This window comes from Aulonocara stuartgranti, assembly GCF_965226115.1.
Source record: "Aulonocara stuartgranti genome assembly, chromosome: 20".
Taxonomy (NCBI): domain Eukaryota; kingdom Metazoa; phylum Chordata; class Actinopteri; order Cichliformes; family Cichlidae; genus Aulonocara; species Aulonocara stuartgranti.
Window position 1 is genome coordinate 2,929,568 of NC_138956.1, and position 27,941 is coordinate 2,957,508.

Sequence of the window (27,941 nt, forward strand, 5' to 3'; positions counted from 1 at the left end):
CATTGATCCCAATTGTGCGCGCGATTGCGCACAGCTGTGCTCGTGACTGAACCTTTTCGACTATCCGGTGAAGTTTCCTTGTTTTTAAGAGCAGTATTTCCGGGGGGAAAGATATAATCACGCGATTAATTGACAAGAAGCGCTTGAAAACAGGCACTTATCAAACGATTTATTAGACACAAGCTAACAGATGGCTGAATATGGGAGCAACTGGGGGGTGGGGGCATCTGTTGCTTGGATGCTGAGGCGTCACTCGCGAGTAGATGTCTTGTGCTTGAAACAGTATTTATCTACCTCTCTAATCACTCCTGGTCAGTGCACTGGCCATAAAGGTATGTGGACAGGAAGATAAGCCTTGTCCTTTGTGTATGTGGCTAATATGATGTGCCCAAAGCTCCCCTGGTGGATGCACTTCTACACCCCCAAATACATACACTCTCCTTCTGTCCCAGGAGTGTGAGTATGGCCACGCCACACCTGCAGCCTGCATGGGGAATTGGAGCCTAGCAGTCTCCGACAATCCCCATCGGTTTCCCAAATGACTGACTGACTAAGGGAAAGGGAATTGCCCTGCTCCCATTTAAGCAATAACATAGAAAGCCAACCTTCCGGAAGAGGTCATGATGAACACAGATGATCTGAACCAACTTTTGATGAGTTTGCATGATTTGAACTTGGGATAGTTCTACATATTTATCTTTGCAACAAGTAAAGTTAAAGTAGACAAGTAAAGTTACACAGTCTACTGAACTGACGTACTGTGTTTCAAAGAGATGCATTTTAATAATGAAGATTTTGTGAACATAAATCAGATTTTAATGTATGCTTTGATTTGATTGATTGGCCAAAAAGAAATGCATTGTCAGCTTTGGCATGAGCTGTCCAAGACAAGTTTATGTTCACGACTAAAAGAGTACCAGCCCCACTTTAGCTTTTTAAGTGCTGTTGTTGGTATTAATGGGGGCAACCCCATTCCGTACAAAAAACCACTGCCACAAGTGAGTTGTCTCGCGCTCTAGTCCCCTGGGACTCCGAGTGGAATGGGAGGGATTGGTGCACTGTGCTGACAGATGGGTCCTTGTTCCGTCTTTTTCTTCATCTCTATCTCCCGCTCCCTCTTTTGCTAAAACACAGACACACTCACACACACCAAGACTGCACGAATACAATAGGAATTAAAGCTCCACATGCTCCCTGGCTCGCTCCTGAAAGCTGAGCCCCCTTGTACGCATAAAAGATGCAGCAAGCTTGGATTTGTGAGAGGAGCTGGCATGCTAGTTGGGGTGATGTGGCACAGGGCGGTTAGGCTAGAGAGAGATGCAACTTCACTGTTCAGAGTTTAGTGTCCTGAGCCCATTTGTACTATGTATGATGCAGTTTTCTCTCTACGACTGGCAGCATCTGATTTCAAGTTATTTTATGTTGCGTGTTAAGACGTCTTAGTCTTCCTTCCATTTGCTGTTCATTGTGGCTGAATACAATTACAAAGCAGACTTCTCTGAATTTTTTATTGTAGACTTGGAAAGATCTTTAAATGAAGTGTTTCTCCCAAATTAAATTGTGCAAACTAAATGTAAAGAGCTCAGAGCTCAGTTGTAAGTTTTCACACTTTTGCAACTGCGGCCCATTTACATGAACGTCCTACTGCTGACATTCAGCATGGCAGACTGAATAAAGGTGTGTGTGCAGCCATGCTCCACAGAAAAGTGTACGGTTTATTTATCCTGTTGTGTCTGAACATAATTCCATGTTCAACTTGATACCTTTTTTTTCTGGAAAATCCCTTGTTATATCCATATGGTGCCAATAAATTAGAGTCTCCTGGATCACAAAGGGCATTTAGATAAGATCAGGCAGCATTTCATCTCCAAAATATGAGTAGATTGTTTGCAGCTTATTCCTCTTCCTTTGGGCTAATGGATTTGGAAAACATTCCAATCGAGCAGAAATGTGCCTACAGAATGGGAATCGGGCCTGAGGGCAATTCTCACTAAGTGGGGAGAGAGCCATTAAACAAAGGTGCCTGTGGTTTCATATTCAGGATACTTTACAACCTCCGTCCCAGGACATCAACAGTGTTTTTCGTTGTGCTGTTAGAGGGGGCCGAAGGGAGGGAGGGGGGGGTCCATCTGCCATGCTGCCGGTCCTCTGGGAGATGGGCATATCCCAGGGGTGTTTTGGAGAGAGAGGGTCTGAAAGGATTACACCCAACCACTAATCAACGGCAGTAATCTGTGGGCCCCCAATACAAAATCCCCTTTCGATCCAAACAACAATTTAGGATAGACGATAAAATCTGAGTATACAGACATTCAACTGACATTGAACAACCTGATAAACGTGATGACAAATTCAGGTGATTTTTTAATTGGGAGAATCAACTGCGAAGGTGTGATTGGCAAAGAGCCATAGTGTCTCTGTGATCAGGTGCAAGTGTCCCACAAGTGGCCTAGTCTGAAATCCCAGTGTGACCATTATGCAAATACAGCAACTAGACGAGCCTACAACATAAATTTGTCTAACGGATAAAAGCACTTTTCTAATCAGATCTGGATGCAAAAGGTTTTTCTTTTTCTTATAATACATTTGGTTAAAAAAAGAGAAAAATCAGTTAATAAATCAAAATAATATATATGCATTAGCCATGATATTATGTAATTATTTATACTTCTTCTTCTTCTTTTTTAGATAAAAAAAGGTTTGTATGTCCATTAGAGTGAACTTCTAACAGCCTATTTTATGATGTTATAAGGTGAGCCCTGCAGATCGCTTCTCCTTGAACCTTATCCAAATACTCTGTCACAGCAGGAACCTACAAGGTGCAGCTGCTGAGCTGCTGTCCTGGCAGGTCTCTCCTTCCAGTGAAGAAATAGCAGGGAATCAAGTTGCCACTAGTTTCATTGTTCCCTGTCAGTATGGTTTTGATGTCTTGGGCCTGGGTGGGGTCTGGATTTGGTAGTGGTGGGTTTAAATCTCCACAGGACTATAGAAGATGCTGCCTAATGATGTGCCAGTCCTCCGGGGCATAGGGAACTGGAGCATCCTGGCCTGCATCTCCACTACCTCCTGCAGAATACCCACTGGCTAGGCAGCCTCTAAGCTCCCTCTATCCCCATAGCTTCATTGTTCAGTGGGCCCGGCACTGTCAATATTAAGCCTGGCTAATGTGATCTAGAGGCAGCTGGAGCAGCCCCGATTATTACCATGACACAGGCGACCGAGGGGTGTAATATCATTAAAAATAAATCAGGTGGTGTGGAGATTTGCTGTAGCAGGCGGGGGACTTTGAATGACATTAGGTAGAAGTGCCATAATTTCATTAGTCAATTGGGGCAGCTCAGAGGATCTGTTGAAACATTTCCTTTAAGTTGAAGTAATTGAATCTGCTTTCACAACAATCAACACAAAGTGGAAAATAAAGGAACCGCTGATGGTAGTTTTTTTTTTATTTAGAAAATTAATTTCATAAGTATACACACCTGCAAAACACAAAAGGACAATATTTCAATTTGCTAATTACAGCATATATGGTTGATAATCTATTTCAAAGCAGATGTATAGGGTATTCTCAGAGTTATTAGCCTCTTGCGGTGGATTATTGTTGGAAATGATGAGGAAAACGTGAAGCCCTGGTAATCTTCTTAAACTATTTGACGCTGAGCTGTCTGCTCGGCAGACTCATCAGCAATCAGCTGGCAAGTGAATGGTCTGCATCCTGAAAGCATTAATAGGATTAACGCTGAAAAATAAACTAATGAATATAAAAAAAAATGTGAATTTAAAAAAATCTGAATATTTCCCTTGTTTATATTTTCTCTTGTTTCGTTTTATTTTGATAATGGGCTGATAATTTTGTTCCTTCGTACCCTAGTTTTGCATGTTCGATCGGCTATTATAAAGCACCAGAAGTGCCGTTGGGCGCACAGCAAGGGTCTTATGTCGCTATTGTTTAGACGCACTGGACACATAAATGATGATTTCAAGGCCTATTGAGCGTGCGATGGATTGTCCCCAAATGTGACTGACTAGCGGAGAGCAAAAACTGTTGGATGAGCGCAAAGAGCGAAACCAGAAGTTGTAAAACATTTCGACACTGACAGCTGAAAGTTCGATAATTTATTATAAAAACTTCACTCATAAAGGTCCATTAAAACGCGTGAGCGGATGTATTGTATTCATTCATCATCATTTAAGGGCAAATGTTTAATGGGGTCGAGTACGTATGGTGCTGTGGTGCAATTGTGACATCTAGTGAAATATTTTGAGAGCGCCTCACGGCTGATGGGTTTGTTCAGTGATTCCCAATGTATGGATTGCGCTCTACTGGTGGGCCGTGAAGGTACTGCAGGGCAGCCGCAGGAGGTCGTTTACATCGGGTTTACTTATTTGTTTCTCAACTGAAATTCTTAATTCTCTCAAGATTGAAATTTAAATTTGAATAGATAGTAGTGTATTACGATAAAAGGCCACATCTTTTACATTTTTATGCAACTTTATTCCGTGGGAAAAACTTATAATGTGCACTTAAATGTGGTGAATCAAATAATAATCATTTGGTTTAATTGTATAAGTAAAATTTTGGGGGGTTGGTTCCAAAAATCAAATCCTAAAATCTTTTTCAAATCAGCTTCCGTAATTTTTTTAAAATGACAATGAAATAGTTTCATTTTAAGAAGAAACTGAACTAATGAAACCACAGATCTCGTTTTGATCCTAAACACACTCATATCTTGTTATTTAGGGGGGGGAAACTTAATCTGAAAACAAAGCTGTTGACTGAAAATAAGCCTCAACCAGTAAATCATCAGCAGATGATTAATTGATGAAAACACAGAAAACACAAAGGAAATAAATTAAAACATTTCTGCTTGTGTGATGATCAGAGCTGTGATTAAAGGGTTGTCTTGACTACTGAACATTGTCACATTTCAAACTGGACCATGGTGGTCTGAGGTTTGATGATGGCTTGCTATAACACTTTACTATAGAGGCTTACACATACAGTAGTGCATGTAATATTATAGGAGTTACAACCACAACATCAGAATGTAAAAATAAAGCTACTTCTAGCTGATTCTTTGTCACAAGGGGAAGCAAGTTGTATGTTGCATGTTTGATTTAGGAGTGCTTTTAGATATTCTTTAATGTTATTTTATAGGCAGAGTCTGCACTAGAAAACTGTTTTTGGACACGAGACAAGGTATTTACACTTAAAAATAGTTACAACTAAGTGAATATTATTGTGAATTAACCCCAAATGTATATTAAAATGAAAAGATAGAATAAATTTAGCAACCTCGAGTGATCCGTAGCATAAAATTAGAATGAATGTTACAATCTTGGGCAGCACAGCGGTACAATGATACAGCCAGAAGGTGACCTGCCAGCTGGGGCCTTTCTTTGTAAAGTTTACATCTTCTCGCTGTACCTGCGTGAATTTCCTGCAGGAACTCCAGAATCCAAAGACAATGCTGTGGCTGTGAATGTGTGTGTCTTCCTGTGCTGGACCCGTGATACACTGGTGATCTGTCTGGTGTACAGCCTGTCTGGGAGATACTTCAGTACCCCTACAGCCCAATCAATGACTATTCATAGTACCTTATGCACTTGTCAGAATTCACTGAACTATGCATATTCTAGACTCTTGGTTCAGGAAATGTAAGCTTTTTAATGCTTTGCATCTGTTTCTAGGCATTTATAGCACAAACTAGCACCCAATCCTCTCTCTCTTCTCTCCCTCTCACACACACACACTCTTCTGACCCAAATAAATGAAGTCAGAGGAGGATGGTGATTTCTATATTTGGCCCTTCTTTATTTTACACCCTCACTTTCATCTCCACTCCTCCTACGCTTTGCTTCACTAATTCACCTCTGCCTCATCCACCTGCCAGTCCCTGAGCATCATCAGCATCATAAATCTGATCTCCTCCCCCCTCTCCTCAACAGGATACACCCAACTTACTTCATAGCTTGAAATTTTTTCTCTCAGCGCCATACTGGCTGCTAGTGCAGAGATCTGACACTCAGTGTAACTCTACCAGGACATCAGGAATGTCTCCAAAAAGAGAACCCTCCATTAAGAAGTCTCCCTCATCAGTGACCCAACCCAGACTCGGTCCTCCGTATCCCTGCATGCCTTCAGCTCCTGCAACTCCAAAACCGGAGCAAAAGCCTAGGATGCTCCGTCCCTCTGATTCACCTTTTGATCCCAGTACTTTGGAGGTGAGTGGGTCGTCTGCAGTACATATTTTTGTAACAGAGCTTATGTGGGGCATTCATAAAGTATGACTAAAGTATGAGTCGCATCTAGCCAGTCTAGTTTTACACCCAGTATGTCATTAATGCCTCTTAGAAAACAGATTAAAGCTCAGTGAAAGATACATAATAGTGGTCTCTTATGAAATTTATTCCAAATAATATCTCTAATTATTTGCAAAGTAGCTTCTTTTAATTGTGCAGCTAATTAAAAAGACCAAGAGAGAATCTAAGTTAATCAAAGAAATGGGACAGTAACAGCAGCACTGGTTGTCAGTCAGTGAGTGGCCCCCTTAGAGACAGTTTCCTGTCACAGCATGTGCTATTTCTGTCATCAGAAGGATAATTCAAATTCGTTGCCTGTATCTCAAAACCCACACAAGAGTGATTTCTACAAAAAGAAAGTTAAGACCATTGAAATTCAAAGTGAGCAAACTCTTATTTTTTTTCTAGATAAAGTAATGAGATTAAAACAAAAGAATAGACCTTCTCATACTTCTCTGATGTTTTGCAGTTATTGTATCCAAAGATCTTTAAACATTTACTTCATAGCTTACCCTCAAAAGTTAAATAAGGCAATAAGTTCTTCTGTCAAAAGATCATGAGATCATTTAGAAAGTGACATTATTTTACTTTGCATTAATTTCATTGTTCACAATTATCTGCATCCACTATTCTGGCACAGTGGCATACACTCACTGAGCACTTTATTGATTTATTATTTGCTAATGTGTAATCAGCAAGCACATGGCAGCAACTAAAGGCATTTAGGCTTATAGACATCGTCAGCACAACCTGCTGAATTTCAAGGTGATTAGTATTAGTATATAGACTTTTAATGTGCTTTGAGGCAATAGGATGGCAAGACTGGTTGTTACCCAAACCTTTGTTACAACCGAGGCACGTAGAACAGCATCTCTGAATGCAAAAGCTATGGAACCCTGATGTAGATCACCACAGCAGCAGAAGACCGCACCGAGGGCCACTCCTACCAGAGAAGAACAGGGAACTGAGGTTACCATTCACACAGGCTCACCAACATTGGATAACACAAGATTGGAAAAACTACACCTGGTATGATGAGTCTTGATTTCTGCCTCAACATTTGAACAGTAAGGGTCAGAATAACGTGAAAGCACTGATCCGTCCTGCTTTGTAGCAACAGTTCAGGCTGCTGGTGGTGGTGGTATAATGGTGTGGGGGATATTTTCTTGGCAATCTGGATCCCACAGCCTACCTGAGTATTACAGATGATCATGCCTTTATTTAGGGTATCCATCTTCTGATGGCTGATTCCAACAGAATAACACACTATATCACAAAGCTCAGAACATCTCAGACAGTGATGACATGACATGGCAGTGAGTTTACTGCACTCAAATGGCCTCCACTGTCACCAGATATCATTCTAACAGAGTACCTTTGGTAAGTAGCAAAATGGAAAATTTGCATCATGGATGTGAAGCTGATAAATTTCCAGCAAATGCCTGCTGACGTGTCAAAATGAGGAATGTTTCCAGCACATTTCTGAATTTATGTCACAAAGAATTAAGGCTGCTCTGAAGAAAAAGGAGGGTCTAACCCAGGACTTGTAAGATGTATCAAATAAAGCGGCCAGTGAGTGTATACCAGCTGCAGTGTGTGTTTAACACTACACTTTAACTGTCAGCTGTAAAATACCCAGCCACCAGTTGTGTCCTTCTGGCATTACAAGATTAATGTTAAAAAGGTTTGCATGTGTTAAACAAATATAAACCAGTATTGCAGCAGGATGTTTGAATACTTTTGAATGTCATTGCTTTATGGGGATTTTAGTCCTTTCAGGGGCGCGCTGATATAAAAACCTCAGTGGATATAGGAATTTAGTTAACCTCGACCACTTGTTAAAAACATTTGAATCAAAATCATGTGGGCTTGTAATGTTAAAAGGTTAAAAGCAGGAATAGGCAATCATTCTTAATTTAAAAAATGTATTTATATGTGCAGTAATATAGCTTAGCTTGGTTTGTGCCCCAGCTTTTGCTGCCATCCTCATATGCTTTAAGTGTTGCCACTGCATGCACTGTTTTATAGAGTGAGACTGCCCCATTTAGCTGGTGAGGATATGTGGGCCATGTTAAGTTACCCACTTCACAGACATGACAAGAAGCCTGGCCGCCATCTAGGAAATAAAAAAAGGTCTTTGGCCTATAAAGTGATATGACATCAGTCCATGATCTTACTATACTCAAAAAATCCATCTTTCCTGGATGGCCAGACACCCACAACACTAATGCAGGTCCCTTAGCTCAATCACGCAAGTGTTTTTTGTTATATAACATCCTTAAAATAATTTCTTTTAAAAGGGGTCTAGTGGCTCATTGATTAATGATCGACTTAAATAATTAACTCCTTTAAGTTTAATCTCAGTCAAAAATTCATTTCCAATTCTATGCTCATGCAAGATGTTGATCCTGTAAAAATTTGCAGAGTAGATAGCTGAAACAAGGTTTGTCCAACTTCACAGTGCATGCGGGACAGAGGGCTTGCCACAAAATATGGCTTGAAGAAAATGTGGCTTAAACACAGCCTGCAAACCCAGCAGCAGACATCATTACATCATTACATCATCACAATAGCATCATTCTTCCTAATCTGAAAATCAAATTTAAAAAAAAATCTATATTTTAATTAATGGACATTTGTGAATAACGTTACCATAACCATAAAGGAAAGGACAGGCCGACCATCATAATCCACTTTTAGCCTAAAATCAGGTTTAAGGCCTAAGCCGTTTATTCCATTTACTTGTCACCTTAATCATAAAACGAAGGCTCCATATCCATGTATTGTAAATCACATACCATACCTTCAGCTTTGTTTCTATATATGGAGCGCGGCAGCTGCCGAGACGTCAGTTCCTGCGTCCTGTGCGTGATGACGTACGCCTGCTTGGTTTTTCTCACCCCACCTTCCACTCGACCCGTCACATTCTTTGGTTTGCCGTCGTCTCGGACACACCTTAGCCGACACAGCCATGGTGGGTTTTTTTCCCTCATTCACATCTTAGCATTACCGCAGTTGTTATGCAGTTAGATATTATTTTCAGTCTTTTAACAAAATGGCCGAACTTTGCAGAGATGTTAAGATGAACTTGAATATCCGAATTGGACCGCTGGGCGCAAGCGGAAGTGCAACTTTAGATAAGCTAGCACTAGCTTGAATGGCGGATAAAGTTAACAATTATACGACTTGTCGACTAATGTAATGACTGGGTTTAGGTTAAGCATTAGTGAATGTGGTAACGGTGGGAAATGTTATCTGCAAGTTCAGGCAATCTAAATAACTGTAAAGTATTTCACAGATCCTTTGATGTAAACGCGAGCGAGCTTTGCACAGCTTTAAGGAACCATTTTCATGTAGCCTAATTTCTTTTTAAACAGTCTGACTTCTCAGAAGATCAAATCCTCGGTGAGTCTTGCTTTTGTGTTGTGGCATGTCCATCGTATTTCTCCTGTTTGGTGTTCTTTCACTCGTGCTTTTTCCAGATGACACTTTGCCCTGTACCTCCACTATCATCCTGCTCTAAGTCCTCCGTCCGCCACAGCAGCAGTAGCAGTCGTGGCCTTAGACCTAAGTTTTCCTTCTGTTTCTCCTTTTTTATATTTTCGTACTGTTTCATCACTTTTTTTCCACTTGCAACTGCTTGTCCTTTTCCAGATTGAATTTAACCTGGATCAGATTCATGGTAAGTCATTGTAAAGGGGACGCCTTACACTAAACTGATGGCCATCTCGGAGTGTTTTAGGGTGTGATCTGCATGTCGGTTGTGGAGCCAAGTCTGTCGTAAATGTGTACGATAGCCGCTTTGCACTGGTGTTTGGTACGTCAAAGTCAGCCATAGTTGCACATAATGTTGTACTACTCACCGGCCTTGATGTGTGTTGCAGTTTTATTTTGGTTTATTTTATTTTGAAAGAAGTTTTGAAAAGCCAATCATGGCCAGAGTCCATATTTGCTCTCACAAGTCTTGTTCTGTTAGAGCGCAGGCTTTCCCGCTTTTGTCAGTGTACCATAAACTTTGCCTGCTATCTTCCAAATAGCTCATCTCCACTCTGCCCATTTTTGGTGCTGGATAAAGTGGTGGATGGGTTTTGTCCTAGGGCTGGTTTGTTTAATCATAGCTGACATAATAGGCCAGAGCTACTCTCACTCTCCTCCTCCTTCTCTCCACTCCTCTAATAACCAAATATGGTGCTGGGAAAAGTGCTCGCAGGCGAGAAAGGAAGAGAGACATTCCTCAGAACAGGGGGAAAAAAAAACTACACAACAGTGCCTACGCCTTTTTTTTTGTTTGTTTGTTTTGGGGGGGGGGACTTTTTTTTTTCTATAACATTAGAAACTGCCTGCTGTTGTGTAATCATGCTCCGTGTCTCCCTGATTGCTGGAGCTTAGGCAAGCATTTATTTCACTGTTTGACACTAGAATGGCTGATTTTTAGATCATTGACAGTTGATAAAGCTGACTCCACTTGAGCAGCAACAAAGATGCTCAATACTTTTTAATGTAAAGGCTTAAGAAGGTTTAGATGCCTCAGAGGTTTATTAACTGTTCATTAGTAGTATACAATATTAATATGTGGAGTTGCCAAACAGTGATGGTGTTAAATGAAGCTCCTCTGGTCATTGGCAAGAAAATGCTACCTCCAAGACTATTGTGCTAGATGGCCTTTTGTGTCTGATCAAAGCTAAAAGGGTGTCCAAAAGTTATTAGAGGTTGTTAGAGGTGATACTAGATCAGCATGAAGCTTAACTGAAACTGTTATTCGATTAACATTTTTGCAGCGGTTGGCTGAATTGAGTTTTTGTTGCATTTGTTTTCTAGTAAAATTACTAAGCACGTCACTGCCTGTTAGAGAGATTTGCCTGCTTTTGATGCCTTGTATTAATACAGGTTTGAGTCTTTTTAACCTTTGTTTAAGAATGAACACAACTTGTGAAATAGTTTAGGTGGGAAATGCACAAACCCTTAACATGCAGGCATTAACTGCAGTAAATCGACTGTAACTGTAGTAAAGAGTTTTTGAGGAAGTGATGGTTGCAGTATCATCAGATGGTGTGCAGATGGTGTTTTGTTTTTTTGTTGGTTTTTTTTTTTGTTTTTTAACTTTGCACCACACTTTACCAAAGATTCATTTGTGTAAAGTGTAAGTTTTCGCAATATGATCAGTTATCTTAGTGAGACTGGCTAACATTTTCATGCGTTGAGTGTCATACAAAAGCTGGGCAGGTTTGTCAGTTCGGTGCTTTGCATCCTGTCTGTTTTGCCAGATAACTTGTAAGTTTATAATTTAGTCTTAATCAGGATCTTTCTTTAGTCTGCTTGTTCTCTTGTTCTTTTCCAATCTGTTGCTTTTCTGCTTTCATTTCCAGTTCATTTCCTATCTCTTTATCATTTCTGCTCATACTCATGAACATCTCGTCTTAAATAATTCATGTTCATACTTTAATTTATCACGTGTCTGTGTGTCCTGCAGAGTTTAAGGAGGCATTCCTGCTGTTCGACAGGACAGGAGATGGGAAGATCAGCTACAGCCAGTGTGGAGATGTCATGCGGGCCCTGGGGCAAAATCCGGTTAACGCCGAGGTGCTCAAAGTCCTGGGCAACCCCAAGTCTGAGGGTGAGGGAACAAGATTGAACGTACTGGGTGTTACATACAGCAGTGACAAAAGGGAATCTTCTCTGACACAGGCCTGCCTTATTTATTTTTACTTTTTTGCAGAGATGAACACCAAAATGCTCGACTTCGAGCAGTTCCTGCCCATGTTCCAGGCCATTGCTAAGAATAAAGATCAGGGGACGATGGAGGATTTCGTGGAGGGACTCCGTGTCTTTGACAAGGAGGGCAACGGCACAGTAATGGGAGCAGAACTACGTCATGTCCTCACCACGTTAGGCAAGCTATATTGTTATCATTTCTTAATAGCTATTCAAATGGAAATGTAGGACTCTGTTGGGATCACACTACTTACATTGATTTCAAGTTCCAGAAGCGTATTGTTCCTGAAATTGGTATACAAATTGATATCCAGGGAATTGCAAATGTATTTTTATCTTTCCAACATTTTAATTTGTAAGTTTTAAATTACTTCTGTTATGTTCCATTTATCAGGTGAGAAAATGACAGAGGAGGAAGTAGAGACGCTCTTGGCAGGACACGAAGATGCAAATGGGTGCATCAATTACGAAGGTGAGAGCTGATGATATAAAAGGTCAAGATGGGATGCTGGCTACAATTAAGCTAATGCAACAGGATGTCATCATCTCAATTCATCTCAAAATTCATGCATGGCATTCATTGTGTGTAGGCTATGCTGACTTCAGTTATTGTGCATTTTCTGAAAAGTCAATTGAATGTAGCTTAAAGTTATGTATGTGTGAGTTTGGCGTCCATTTCACTGAGCCTTTTGAAAGGGGTAAAAGTAAAGTGTCACATAGACATAAATGTGCTATTAAACATATCAAGTGTTCATATGGATCTGAAGGAATGCAAACGTTCCTGTGCTTCAGCGTAAACGTAACCCTGCAAAATTCCTTCCTGTGACCCTTCAGGGGGCTCCGTATCATTCATGTTGGCGTCTTCTAATACCTGTTCTTACCTCTTCTGTTTAATGGACTTCTGTAAGAGGCTCTGTTTAAATGTCAGCGTCTGACAGTGTGTTAATGTTCTTCTTCCACAGCGTTTGTTCGTCACATCATGTCAGGCTGAGGGCCGGTACGGGCATTGTATACCATTGGATAGCACCTCCAGGCTTTCCTGCTTTTAGTTTCCAGATAATCCAGCTGCATTAGGCCATCCTAACGCTAGTCAGCTTTAGTTGCGCTGTTTGTATTGGTAAATTGGGACAGTGCGCTGTTGCTAAGTAGATTTGACCCATAGATGTATGTGGGAAAGCCTGGTGGTCTTCCTCGTTTCTACTTGAGGCTCTGACCCATGTGTAGCCTCCTGCTCTTCTGTCCCTCTCTCTCCTGCAGCCCTCTGTCTTGGCCCCTGGCCTGCAGCATGGCCCTCTGCATGTGTCTATGACTCCCCCCTATATTTATGGGGATATGGTGGACACACAGGGAAGAGACTGGTCTCATTCAGGAAAAGCCCGGTGGCCATGAAGCGAAGGCATTCGAACTGACTGGTGTGGTGGTGTGGTTATGTTGCAGCTCTTCTAATCTCGTTTGCATGTCACTGGTGCTATTAAACAGGCCTTTACTATACTGGTGTCAGAGGTACTGGTCTTTTCACAGATGCAACACACATATAAGATGTACCTTTTCAGATAGTCATGTTTTACATTTTTAGATGGTATAGTCACCAGCTTTGGGAGAGTGGACCAGTCCCTTTTTCTACTAACAAGAGAATCGCAATGAGTCGCTCCTGTGCTGACTGTTTCTTTCCTCTGTATTACTGGAAACTGAATTTGTAGCTGGCCGTCTCTCAACTGGACTGTAGCTCCCTTGACCTTCTTCGCTTTTCTCTTCTTCTCAGCTAGAGGAAAGCATACAACGAGGATGGCTTCTCTAACCAGCTCTTTTTGGATCTTAGATTGCCAGTTGCTTTGGCTCAATAGGAGGTTGAGGTGATTTCACCTCTTTCTCTCATCCCTGCCTCTTCAACCCTTCTTTTGCTCTGGGCGAGCAGAATGTGGAGAGATCTGCCTCCAAATGCAGCATCTCCCACCCAGGCTCAGCAAAGCCGGATGAGGAGGGGACATTACCTCCACATGCTGTAGTTGGAGGGGGTCTCTATAAAAACTGATACCATGAAACTCACACTTCTCTTTTATTTCTCCTTTACAGAACTGGTCAGAATGGTTATGAGCGGGTGAAGACGAAGAGCAACCCACTTTTTTCTCTTTTTTTTTTTTCATGTACCCCCTTTTTCCATTTAGCTTCTTTCCATGAGTTATTACTCCATCTTTAATTTAAGAAGTGCCTTTACATTCCTCACAAAAGATCCAGGTTTTGCTTCCAGGCCTTTTCACCTGTGTGACCAACTTTTATTCATTTTGGTTTATATTACCTGCAGCAGCATTTCATCATGTAAGAAAACATAAATCATTATGCAATAACTTCTGATTATTATAATTTTTTTAGATAAGACCTTTAAAATACATATACTGTCACCAACCTGCTGTGTCATTGCTAAGACTTGCTACGGCTGAATAAAAGTGTTTCTGACTGTACGGTAAACCAGTGTATTTAAAGCCATACTAAGGCAGAAAAAAAGTTTTCTGTGTTTAGAATTCAAACAGATTTTGTTGCTGCATTTAAATAAATGTTTTCTGAGAGCCCATGTGGTTGTTTTGTTTGATTTAGTATGATACAGTGAAAGATATTTTGCTGTATTGATCTTCTTTATTTGTGGGGGGGTTTCTGCTGACACAAGAGGGCAGTATTACTGCTGATATCTGTCTTGCTTGAGCCTTCAGTGCAGAAAGCTGCTCTATTCTGCTCCCTTATTCACATGGGGGCACCACAGCGTATAGCTGCACACATTCAATTTTGATTTTTACACCAGATGCCCTTCCTGGTGCAATCCCCAAGGGATTTTTGTATCCCAGAATCGAACCAATGATCTTTCACTTCTTAAGCAAATGTGTAAACAACTACACTTGCATTGGTTGACTGTCAGAATTTACGGTTTATACCAAAGACATGCCTTCAAAAGCCCTTTTTGCTGACTTGAGCCAAATTAGAATTATTGTACAGGAGTTTGTTTCCGGTGACACTAGTTTCTAATGTAGGATCTCATCTGTTTGCAGCAGCTGTTTAGAAACATTAAAAGTTTTGTTTTTTATATTTCTTCTGGCCATGCTGTAAATTTTCAGAGAAATGAGGAAATGACAAAGCACAGACATGAGCAGTAGAGGGCTGTTTGGTGGCTTCCTGACCTTTTCTTCACTTTCCTCACAAGCAGCCACAACTATTTCCCCTCATTAGACACTACAGCTATTGGAGTGTGGAGCTCGTGTGTGTGGGGTAAGGTTCAGGAGGGTGTCATAGTCCAGTGCTGAATAGGTTGTCCACTAATTACTCGGTGTGTGTGTATGTGTGTGGTCGATGGAAGTCAAGGCTATTGATTATTTTAATCCTCCTATTTGTGAGTCTGTGATCCTCGTGGCTCTGCATTCGACAGGGGAATCACTAATGGGCCTCAGCACAGCCTGTCTCAGACCTCTCCCCGTCCAATTAACTTTCAACTGGAATCTGCCAGGAGAGAGAGCCGGGGGCTGGGCCCAGGCGCGGTGCGGCTACATCCTCCTTTTTCTGCTCAGGAGCAACAGATTCACCAAATCCTTTACGTCTAGACTGTCTTCAGCTCTCTACTGTAATTAGATACTTCACTTTCAGCCAGTGATCTAAGAAAAATTCAAGATGCGTTCTCTTCCACATGGAGATGATGTCTCCTTCTTACTGGTTTAAAAAGTGATGAAGTGCCTACGGTACTCTAAAAAGCTACTGGTCCTGAATGTGGGGAAATTATTCACAGAAACAAGATTTGGGAATTTGTGTGCAAACTTTATTTTTACAGCACATTTGGGCCTTCTTGTGAACTTTAAAAACATTTTGTGCAATGCACCAATAATTATGCATCATCTGAAATATTGCCCACCTTTTTTAATCTTGATCATTTCATGTGTAATATCAGACTTTATTGATTATTAATAAACATAAAGGTGGTTAGTAGTTTGCACAGATTTTTGTGGTGAAATTAAAAGCTACTGATCCACTTAGATAACTTTTAAAAAAGCCCTGGAATCCCATTTACTTTAATTCTTTATGTGATTAAAAAGAGATCGCATATTCTTTTTAATATGATTTTGGTGCTTGTAGGTAAGAAAAAACACCAGGGCTGAGATTTTCAGTCTTTCAATCAATAGACAGAAAATTCCAAAACTAATCACTCGAGTAATTTCTGAGGCAAAAATGCACTAGTTCCAGCTTTTCAAATTTGAGCGTGCATTGCTGCTGGACAAAAATAAGACATGAAATGATGCGTCTTTAGGAAATTTCGATGGGTTTCAATGTTTTTTTTCTTGGGTTGAGAATATAAACAGTAATGAAAATAACCGTGAGTTTGATTTATCAAATATTTGAGGTGAATGAGTGAGGGAATTTGGTAAACATGTTTACAATAGCATTGTACCTTAATTATAAATAATGTGTCCTGATATTTCATGATAGTCTCACATAAAGAGACCAAAGGGTATAAGTGTGTGGGACTGGCATTGCTTATTTTGCATGGACTCAAATATTGTTTGCATAATAAAATTATTATCTTCCTTACAGGGACAAAAATCTAGTGTCCAAAATGTAAATAATTAAGTTTTACACTTAAAGGTTAAGGTTTGGGTTAGGTGAGGAACAGAGTGTCTGTGTGAGAGAGTGAGATTTGGAGGGAGGAAGGGAAAGAGAGAACGAAAGAGCCGAGTATGACATCCATAAAATCACTGAGCTGCAAGAAGTAAATTCAGATTTCAGCCAATATTTGCAAAGACAACAGTTGTATATTTTCGTTAATGGTGAGCTTTGTGTCAAAAGCATAATAGATAATTGTCAAGACCAGTTTGGATTGTTTGCACAGCTGATTCTACATTTAAATGTATACATTACCTGCATGTAGTGGAGCCTTTTATAAGCTGAGGTCAATATTGTCAAATATTTGTTTGTGTCTTAGTGTCTTAACATATATTGGAAATCCACACTGAAGCAGGCTGCCATTTCGATTTTGACTATAGGTCCACGGAGTCATGTCATCTACTCAATTCAAGTCAGTCCAGCTGGTCAATTCAAATAAAAATAAAAAGGTCGTGTGCGTGTTTATGAGTGTAGGTGCCTATATTTAGCACTGACCTTCACCATGCCAAAACAACATGCAAGAACACAGAAAGTGTAGGTATAGATATTTTTAATAGCAACTGTCAACTCAAATGTTTCAATATACTTCATAGCCCATCCCAAAATGACTCTTTTACATATGGTGATTCTTTGACAAGGTATCTCAGACATGGCAGTGTAATTCTAGTAAGGTGTGAAATGTACAACCTTTAATGAAAATAAAACACTGGACTTGTCAATGTTTCACCTCCCCAGTATCTTACATGATTTATATATCCACTCACACATATTAACATGCCCACGTACTCACATACACGCACGTGCTCTCAAACACACACAATATAATGCACTTGGCAATTAAAATTTCAGTACACAAAAGTGCCATCGATGAAATGCATTGTGATATGTTTCCTTGCAATGTTCAGATGCTTTCTTTTGTCCTGCCAAGTGACATTCGGCGCCATAATCAAAAGAGAAGAGAGGAGTCAAACATCTGTTTATTCAAATGGCCTCGCTTTAATCAGTATCGTCCCAATGCTCGCTGAATCACAACAGGGATTTAATTCATTTCAATTGGTGTAATTCACTTTGAAGCTTAGAGGAAAGTATTTTACAATGATGAGTTGCAAAATGTATGCAGGCCATTCAAACAGATTGTTGGAAAGCGGAGCAGAAATGTGTAAATAAATACTGTGCAGGTAAAGATTGGAACACGTTTGTCTCAGCTTTGTTAATTAATGGCACCCTTAACACCATCATTGCAGCACAACAGCCAGACTTATGCTCTTTCATTTATTCTAGTTTGCACAGTGTCATTTAATATATAATACATTACAATTCTTTAGATATTTTAGAGCCACAATGTAGAATTTGAATTTGCACCTATACTGTACATATTCTGAAATTCATATTTGTATTCAAAGGGCACCAATAAAGGACTATTGGCACAGATTGACTTTATTCCATTTTTCTCTGATTTTCATTTATTCCTTTGTTGTACGCTGCAATTTCAAAATGTCTTTATGCAGATATGTATGAGTGTGTGTGTGCTTGCTTGTATTCATCTATGTGCATATTTTTGTGTGTGCACTGCATTTCTGTGTTTGTGCATCAATTTGCATATGTATATGTCTGTGTAAGTGTCAGTGTGTCTATATATATGTTGGTGTTTTGTTTTATTTATTTTTATTGTTCGCACTCTGCGGGGATTAAATTCAGTCTGGGTAGATGAGGAAGCCGGAGAAGGTGCTGTACTTATTTGTGTTTCCTCCGTGGACCTTCCCTCCGTCCAGCTGCACACACACCTCATCACCTACGTCCAAATGCAGGATCACACTGTTGGAGGCATAGTCGTAATTCTGATCAGCATCCTGAGCAATGGCGCTTGCTCTTACCTGTCACCGACAGAGGACATACACATTGACAATTAGAACACGGACAAAACTGCACAAACAGCTGCCTCATAGTCAGCGAGAGCTCCTTGTAGCAAAAAGTGTCATGCATCAGTCTCCACATTCATCACATTATGCTTATTTTTAAAACTGTATTCTTTAAAAAATATTCATTTATTTTAGGATGGGTTGTAACTCATTATTACAGCCTATACCTCAGAGTTACCTCCATCAATGATGCTGCTTAAACACATGGATGGGACACTGACCTGTAACCTCAGAGGTGAACACAGCTACTATGTCTTTTATTGATCAGCTGCTCGTGGGACTTGAGGGCAAAATGCTGAGTGATGGAGAGCTGCATGGTGGTGGAGACAAGCGGACTAACTGGAGACAACGTTTTGTCTATGGGGAAAGTGGTTCAGCCGAGAAACAGCATCACTATCCACATCATCTATTGACCTGTTGCTTATGATGCTGGACCAGCTCAATATGCATGATATTGAGTGGCTATGCTTAAGCTAGACAGTTTCACATTTGCATGCTGTGCTTGAGTTTGGTATTATTGAGCAGGCAGCAGTGGATCTTTACTTGTTTGTTAACACATTTAATTGGATTTGCTGTGTGTGGACAAATACACATGCCTAGATTGAGTTACTGCTGTACAAGAAATAGGATTTGTATTAAGTGTGTTATTTAAACTTGCATATACATGTAAGGGGGGCAGATAGTAAGTATATACCTTGCAATATGAATAATCTTCAGGCAATCCAGAGTTTAATTTAAACAATATTAAAGCGGTTTCAGTGTTTAAAAATGCACAGAACATCAGCACTCCTTAAAAAAATAAAATAAAAAAGAAAGAAAGCCCTCTAAGTAGGATGTATCAATAATTCTGTTGTAGCGGCTCCAATCATCAGACACATGTCAGCCATCAGTGGCCTTATGTCTGGCTCAGTGTCCATCTACAGTGGGAGCACTCAATCTATGTCAGCAGCCAGACAAGCCACGCACATATCCATGACAGCCACAGAATATGATCTGCAACTCAACTACCATCATGTCATTCCCGTCACCGGTGCCTCTTTCTCCCCAATGAGCATGCATCAATTCGAAAACAGTCAATCGCAGAGCAACACGGCTCGAATTACTGTAACTGAAAAAATATGCTTGTTTCCCACTGCACCAATCTGTTTTTCCCTTAACTGAACATGCTGTTAACCATCTGTCCAGCCTGGAGTTGGATTGTATTGCGGGAATAATATCTGTAGGTGGTCCTAAATGAGACGATACTGCATGTTGGTGACCAGTTGTTAAGCATGGCCCTGTCCGTTCTAAACCAGATTGATTAAGGAGCTGAGAAGTCAGTCTCTGGGGGCTCGCAGCATAAAAGACACTCAGTAAAACTAACCACAGCTATTGTTAGGCTACTCCAACAGTCTTGTTTCATTACATTAGATGCCCTGATGGAATACAGGTATATTCTCCAGTCCACCAGGGAATGCTTCATATATAGTATGTGGTTTATTGGGGTATTTTTACATTAAGATGACCTAAAAAGACTTTTATCTGAAAAGCTTGTTCTCACTGTTTTAGATCTATTCATATTTCTTAGCATGTGTTATTTAAAAAAGATGCATTTCAACACTTTGTTTCTTTTCATTTAATTCCTTTCATTTAAGCAGCTAGCCTGCTCCTATAATGTTTGCATTTTCCTAAATCTGTGAAAGATTATCTCAAAAAGACCTAATAACCAACCAACTGCATGCTTCTCGTAAAGCTAACTGAGTCTTACATTCTTTAAATTATTATCTGTCCATGTTAGTGCTATCTTCTCTATATTCAAAGCAATATCAACAAAAGCAACTTTTCTCACATGTATTTTTCATCATCACCAGTTGATTCACATTTAAATGCCTAAAAAGAAAAACATTTACATCATTTAGAAAATGTATATTAGGCATTTAGCAAATAACAAATACAATTTTTGTTAAGATTTGACCCGTACTTTTTTTTCTAATTTTAGAGACCCTTGTGCTAACCGGCCTGACCAATTAGTTTAATTAAACATTAGTTGTAATTTACCCTTTCTTAGACCCTCAGAAGACCATCTCTCAAACAACAAAACCAATACACTGTCATCCATAAAGGTTATATTGTTCTGCTTGACATGTGTAGTGACAGCCAATAAAACATTTGCATCACTGGCTGCTTCTGACAGTGATGCTGTTGTTGTGACTTCCTATTGATACCAGGGATATGTCATCCAGCTCATTATTTTGGCCAAACAGTGTCATGGAAAGCGATGCGGGGAGTTCTGTTCATCCCTCAGGCCATCTCATATTCTAACGACTTTTATAAAAATAAATTAAAATCTATAAATAAGAATAGCATTGATCACTCAGCAAATATAATTTAAATAGTATATGACATTATGTGAATAGATACTTCAGCTTGTGTTTCTGTGCTTGAAGGAATAATACAACCCATCCAGTGATGCAGATACCAGACAGAGAGGCATGAGGGAGACGTGGTGGGATTAGGGCAGGAAGCCGGCAGAAGAGATGGATACGGCTGGAGGACACAAACTGATCCTTGTGAAGCAGGCAGCATACAGTGCTGATCCTGGAGTTGGAAGGGTTGTGAGCCGTGAGGCAGGGGCCCCCAGGGCTTGCCTGTGGCTGTCTCTGTCTCTGCCTAGCCCTTTCATTATAGGGCCTCCAGTAAACACGCCTGGGAGCTGAGGGCCACGGGCGAGAAAGAAGGAGGGGGGATGTAAGGAGCAGCTGCAGTGTCATTTTCTATACAAGTGGAGCCGCAGCACAAAAGACAGGCAAGGATAGACAAAATGAAGGGAGAGTGGAGAAAAACAAGGACCAGAGAGTTGAGGAAGGGGGGCCTAGAGTAACAGACTGATCAAGCGAGGCTATTTTGTGAGACCAGGGAGATGTGGGGGTATATGAAGTCTTGTTTTTATCTGTGGTGCTTTGCTCCACTGGTAATAAAACTGACAGGATTCATTCACTGTGATATACTGACCTCTTAGAGCGGAGACAATAGAAAAGTAGCTGTTAAACTTACCTAAGGGACTCCTGCACATGGCAGGGGTGTTGGGGTGGGGGGCACGATGTTGTGGAAATAGATTATTTATTGAATAGGTTTTCCCTCTCCTCTGGGAGCCCAGGGATTACATGGCGACAAGGGACTTAAGCACTGAACCGTGCCTTAGCTTGCTGTTACCTGCCATTCTGCATTGTAGCCAGTGGTCTGTGGCACCTGTGTGCACTGTGACTTCTTTTAATTATTGTGTTTAATCAGGAGCATATAAGCAGATTTTAAACAAAAATCAGAATTCAGACAGCAAATCTTACTGTGTATCAATGTCTTTCCCTCTTCGCCTCCTTCTGTGGGAGTTAATTCAGGTACCGGTCATTACAGCAAGTGATGACATTTTAACATTACCGTGTGAGATAACTTGACCTTTAACTGAGCTATTAAAAGAGCCTGTGTAAGATGAAAATACAAGGGAGAGATAAAATGAGAGTCGAAGCGGTGTCTATTTGTCTACATTGCATATTGCACCAAGAAAGTTTAATACATAGATATGTACAGAGTGGAGTGTTATAGAATTGTAAATGTGTAGGTGAGCAGCTCGCATATCAGTTAATGAGGGGAAAGGAGAGACATTCAGTGGTGTATTATCATCCTTCACAGCATAAAGCATGCCAACATTAGCAGGGTCTGTACTAATAGCATTTGTTACCAACCTAGAATATTAACTAGAATTTAACTCTTATATTATAGGCAGTGATTTGACGAAGGAGGGATTCAACCCATTTATAAGAGCGCTGTCAACAATGAGAAGGGCTTGTTGACAGTCTTCTGCAGAGCAAGGCTGGATGCATTGAATCGTTAAGTATCTTAATGATATAATAGATATCTAGCATATTTACCAATTTTTATTTCTTGTGTTCAGTGCAAATAATATAAAGGGCAGTTAATCAGCTGGGCAAGAAAAGTGTTAATCAAAATTTCACGTCGTACTTTAGAATTAAACTCTAAGTCGATTACAAACATGGAAGCAGCTGAAGTGTGACCTCCCTCCTTCAATCACAAATCCCTTGGCTCTGAAACGGTGTCATGCTGCAATGATTTGTGAAAGTTAGATTGAGGTGTGTGCAGGTAGGCTTTACAGGGAGGGGATTTATTGAAGGTAATAGGTATTGGATCTATAGGAATCCCATGGAAGCCTCGCCCCAGTCAGCGCATCCTCCTGAGATCATGTCACATGACACACTCGGAGACTCCATGCAGCATGCTAGTTTTAAACATTATCAGTTGAGATAAAAGTGAAGCTATACAACTCGAATGTTTCCAGAAGGCATTTATTGGCATTCTGAATTAATTAATGCACTCATCTTAAAGTGTCTCTAACAAGCATTACATTTGCTCAACTAGTGCATAAACAGAGCTCGCAAGACCTGTTTTTCTCTCTCTCGCTCGCTCTCTCTTTCTCTAGTCGACCTTGATCACTTGTCAAGTCGAGACGTGTTGAGTGGGAGTCCATTGGTCATCATGCCTGATCTCATCCTGGCCTTCACCACCAGCCTCCCAGATGCATCGTCTACCAGCCCACTGTCTCCATACCTCCATTAAGTCATCTATCTTCCTCTGCTCCACCCCTGATCTTGCCATCAACTCACTTGTCTTGTTTTGCTCTCCCTTTTCAGAGTCTTTAAATGGACGTCTCAGCATGTCCCTGCCATGTCCGGTCTCTCGTGTTTCATTCATTCTTGCTGAATCTTTCTGAGATTATTCTCCTGGCCTGGCTGCCGCAACACAACATATAAGGTTATAAATGACCTTACCTGTTAGATAGGTAACAACACAAGTTGAAAGGCAAATTTGTGGCGATGGCAATTCGATCGACTAAAAAACAGAAAAAAAAGAAGAAGAAAAAAAGCAGCAGGCAGAGAAAAATATCCAATAAAGCTTCAGCACCTACGGCAATGGTAAAACAGGCTGTTTGATTCTATAGCCAGGAATGCAACCTGTCAAACACAGTGCCCTTTTAGTAAACCCTAGCCACTGACTGGCCTCAGGCACAATACCCGCCTGCCTCAGGGCTTCAATAACTCCAAACATGATCAGGCATTCTGCAGAATTTCATTTACACTCCATTTCCATCTACAGGCAGCTCTGTTTGGGTAGATCCCTGTTAGGTGAGTGCTCTATTTAACAGAACTGTTTAAAGAGGCCAGCTCACGGGTGTCAAATGGACCTGGGTGAGGTTAAATAATTGAGTTGAGTGAAAAGATAATTAATGGAGAATCAATGAACAAGCTGGGAAGGGGTTAGGAGAGGAAAGTATAGCGGGTGTTCAGGGGATCTCATCTAAGATGTATAAATTATTTAGCAGTCTAAAATGACTTGAATGACAATATGGAGCATTAGGCAGACAGCCTTAAACACATATTCACCTTTGTGGTCTCATGCATATATAACAGTGTATCAAATATCAAACATTGGGTGATGAATTATTTTAAACAATTAATTTTGCATTTTCAAAACCAAGTTTTAATCATCCTACTTTAGTACAGCTGCAATGATAAAGTAAACTGTACGCATGAACCAGCACTAAGCCATGTTGACCGACAGTCCTTGATACACTACATGTCTAGAGAGTAAGTTCAGAGCAGAGTGCATTTGCATTCAGAGTCCTTGATGAATGAATGAATGCGTAAAAAGAAACTTGAAGAATGTTTCTTGAATTTGGAGTTCTCTGATAAAATCCCTGTGATTTATCCCACCTCTCCTCTCCCCTCCCCCCGTCAGCCCCTCTGTCTTTAATTAGTGTCTGGGGAATGAAAGAGGGGATGAGTGGACTGTCAATTTTACATTCATTATTTATTTAGCTGAGGTGTAAACTGGCTGGTCCACATTCTGACAGACATTTCTCTTGTGCTCTTTTGCACTTCTGTTTAGGCGATAATCAAGTTCTGTGTATGATACTTACTAATTAGACTGTTCCTTTCGGCGGCAGCGGCTGCATTCTGCCACTTGTCATTTAGCCACAGTACATGTGGGAATGCAAATACCTGTAGCCGCAGTTTTAGACTGTATAGCATGAATTCACCTTAATGAGGAGAAAGACTGCCGTTTCATTCTTTGGCTGTCATGTTGCCACCTGCTAAGTGGAATGTGCTCTGAATCTGAAGAGCTCAATGTTACAGAGGTGAATATGAGTCAATGGTAAGACGGGATGGTCAGCAGTAAATAAAAAATAAATAAATCTGCTGCATGGTCATGTGTGTGCATACATACAAATACATACTTATACATTCTCTATTTCAGCGTCTTCATGCATGCGCATCCTCACACACACACGCACACACTTGTACTCACCAGTCCGTTCTTCTTCAGGTCTGCCCACATGCTCGTCCCGTCACCACCTCTCATTAGAACATGGTAGGTGAAGAAATAGATGCCAGGCAGTGGGCAGGTGAATTTGCCGGTGCTCGGCTCATAGTAGTTACCAACATTTGTCACCACATCATCAAACTTCAGTATTTCATTGTCTTCGTGTTGCTTTCGTAGCCCTGCGTAAAAGGCAATTTTGGGAGTGTAGAGTGAGGGAGAATAGCCACCGGGGCCTGGACCTTGGGGACCCTGTGGCCCTGGTTTGCCTGGCTCTCCAGGGGGTCCACTTTCTCCTGGAGGCCCAGGAATCCCTGGAGGCCCTCGAAGCCCAGACTTTATCTTCTTTCCAGAGTAATCCTGGGGGGGTGGAGACGCAGCTGTCAGCTCTTGGCCTGGCTGAGACGTGGTGTAGGGATCACATACCATCCTGCAGCTTCCAAGCATTTCATAATGGCTCCCTGCATTTCCAGCATTCCCTCCTTTGGTTGTGTGGACCAGCAAGGGAATGGCAACCAAGAGTATTAGAACCATTGCTACACCTACAGCAGCTCCAATGACGCGTTTCCTGCGGCTGAGCCGTGAAGCGGCCAGCGTCAGGAAGTCCTCTTCCCCCTTGGCTGGAATAGTGCCGGCCAGGATGAAGCCTCTCAGAGAACCAGTATGATTTGCAAAAGAGACAAGGAGGACTTGGGGGTGTGTGGGGGAAACAGCGTATCACTAGAGCAACTATGAATGAGAGGACAAAATGGCAGAGAGCCACGAAGGAAACAACCAAGGGAGAAAATCCAAGAGAAAATTTAAATGTCCAGGGTTCAAAATATTATGACTATATGACTGAAATAATACAAACTTCACACGCCACAGTTTTTAGAGAAGTAAGCACAAGAATCTCGATGTCTCAGATTTGTGGTGACATGGTACAAAAAACACAATTTAATTGATTAAGTCTGCTTTGCCTTTTTCTGACTTCTCCTGGAATCCTAGAGTTCTGTTCAATTTTCAGCATCAAGCAGAAACGGTAGTTGGCAGTGAGATGGTGATTGTGAAACCAGAGCTTAATTAGAAGTATGCTGAAATGAGAGCTGGTGCCAAATTCATCTCACTGAAGAGGGAGTAGAGGTTTGTTTGTTTTGTTGGATGAAGAATAATCTACAGTTTGTGTTTTTAGTTTTTGTTTTTTTCACTGAAAAATCTTCTTTTAAGTCCTCCCTCCAAAGCAGAGGATTTCACTTCACGTGTATATCTCACTTAATGCCATGGCTGAAAGTTTAAAAAAAAGTTCATCAAAGATCTCTGGCTGACACAATCATCCTATGACCTCCCACTTTTATCTGTTCACATTAAAAAGATGTTTTTCAGGAAACCAAAAGCGATTTTGTTGACTTGGGCGTGCTTTTCAAACGTTCCTCTTCTGGCTATAGCTGGATCTAAAAAGGATGGTAAAAAGAGCAGAGACACTCAATAACTGATTTGGTCTGACTTACTACACACATGTACACAATTTAAATGAAGCACAGCATTAAAAGAAAAAAAGTAAAACAATGAAATTAAAATAAAGTGATGGAATTGAAATGTTCAGTTTAAAGTAAATATAGGACTTATTTTTGTAGAAATATGCCAAACATATATACATATTTTTACAGGTGATTATTTATTCATGCAAAATATCTGCAGCGAGTCTGTGGTTAAAAGTAAATTGCTAAATAAAACTGAAATATTATAAACTCACCATCGGCTCTTTATAATCCCTTAATTTCTGAAGGACAAAATCTGTGTGACTCAGTGTACTTCACGCGTCCCATCAAATGACTGAAGGACTTTGGACCGCTACCGTGCCAAATGGAGAGCTGGAGAGCCGACGGGCGCGCAGGAAATGCCAAGAAAGTGAGTTTCTCGATCAGAGCGTAATCCCCTCCTTTCTTTCCAGGTAGAAAAAAAGTCTAAACGATATAAACTTCGGAGGAATTTAAACCTTGCAAATATTTGCTTGAACACTTTTTTTTACGCAATTCCAAATGAAAGCGCACGCCGGTCTGACGCTCCTATCCAGAGGGTCTGTCCACTGTACCGCCTTTTGAGGCGCTTGGTCCATGGGCAGTCCTAGTCTACACCTGTTAGATTTCTCTCTCTCTCGCTCTCTCTCTCTCGCGCTCTCTCTCTCCCCCCCTCTCTCTCTCTCTCTCTCGCGCTATCCCCGTTTTGTTTTCTCTTTTTTCTTTTTTGGTTTGTTTGTTTTTTTGCTAAAACGGATGTTTTTTGTTAAATTCTTTTTTATACACACTCACAATAGCAAATATTATTATTTCATTATTATGGCTGTTGTATTATGTTGCTGTTGTTCATATTGTCATTATGCTGCATTTATTTACCTTCAAACTGACACAAATGTGGACTCAATCACACATATTGTTCCATCTGTATCTCGCTAGCCCGACATTCACCTGTTGTTAGAGGCAAACTCTTTGCAAGCAAAATGTTTGATAGAGTGTTGCAAAAGGAAGACAGATGTTTTCATCTTCTGTGTGCCAGGCAAGGGAGGACAGAGCATGGTGACTAAGTAAAAGCTGCCTCGGCATGATATGTGAGGAATGGAGAGGAGACACTAAATGTTCCCCAGACCATTGTCTGTGTGTGTGACTCGCATCCCACTGCTATAAAGCCTCATTAGTGAGACACCCTGCCCCAGACATTGTGCTGCTCTTTTTCTTTTACCTAAAAACTCACACACAGGCACATATAATACCTCCACTTCAGTGTTTATACACATGCATCCTAGTGGATGTACGGACAAAGAGATTTTACACCATTAATTCTGGAAAGGCAAGTTTTGCATCCTTGTATCAGCATTCCCTACAGTTCTAGTTACCACGGCATCACTTTCACTGGTGGTCACATTTCATTTCAGAAACATATTGGGCAGATTTTTAGTTCATATCATCATTTCCTTGGAGTCTTGTGTCACCTGTCTGACAGGCACAATCACACATCTGCGAGTTTAAA

The 27,941-nt window shown here is 40.7% G+C and overlaps 2 protein-coding genes across 3 annotated transcripts; one reads left to right on the plus strand and one right to left on the minus strand.

Annotated features, from left to right (window-relative positions):
- Nucleotides 1-9,180: 9,180 nt before the first annotated feature.
- On the plus strand, nucleotides 9,181-14,584 carry LOC309696598 (myosin light polypeptide 6). Of its 2 annotated transcripts, XM_082517877.1 has the most exons (7): nucleotides 9,182-9,277; nucleotides 9,681-9,708; nucleotides 11,774-11,917; nucleotides 12,020-12,193; nucleotides 12,410-12,487; nucleotides 12,978-13,012; nucleotides 14,089-14,584. In XM_082517877.1, exons 1-6 carry the CDS (start codon nucleotides 9,275-9,277, stop codon nucleotides 13,004-13,006), a joined length of 456 nt encoding a protein of 151 aa, XP_082374003.1. In that variant the 5' UTR covers nucleotides 9,182-9,274; the 3' UTR covers nucleotides 13,007-13,012; nucleotides 14,089-14,584. The 2 variants fall into 2 exon arrangements, with proteins under 2 accessions (XP_082374004.1, XP_082374003.1); XM_082517878.1 differs by lacking the exon at nucleotides 12,978-13,012 and having other exon boundaries at nucleotides 9,181-9,277.
- A 2,599-nt stretch (nucleotides 14,585-17,183) lies between these two features.
- Nucleotides 17,184-27,006, minus strand: c1ql4a (complement component 1, q subcomponent-like 4). The gene is made up of 3 exons (XM_082517875.1): nucleotides 26,671-27,006; nucleotides 24,927-26,368; nucleotides 17,184-18,524 (listed from the first exon to the last, which is right to left on the minus strand). Exons 2-3 carry the CDS (start codon nucleotides 25,470-25,472, stop codon nucleotides 18,345-18,347), a joined length of 726 nt encoding a protein of 241 aa, XP_082374001.1. The 5' UTR covers nucleotides 25,473-26,368; nucleotides 26,671-27,006; the 3' UTR covers nucleotides 17,184-18,344.
- Between the last annotated feature and the right edge of the window lie 935 nt (nucleotides 27,007-27,941).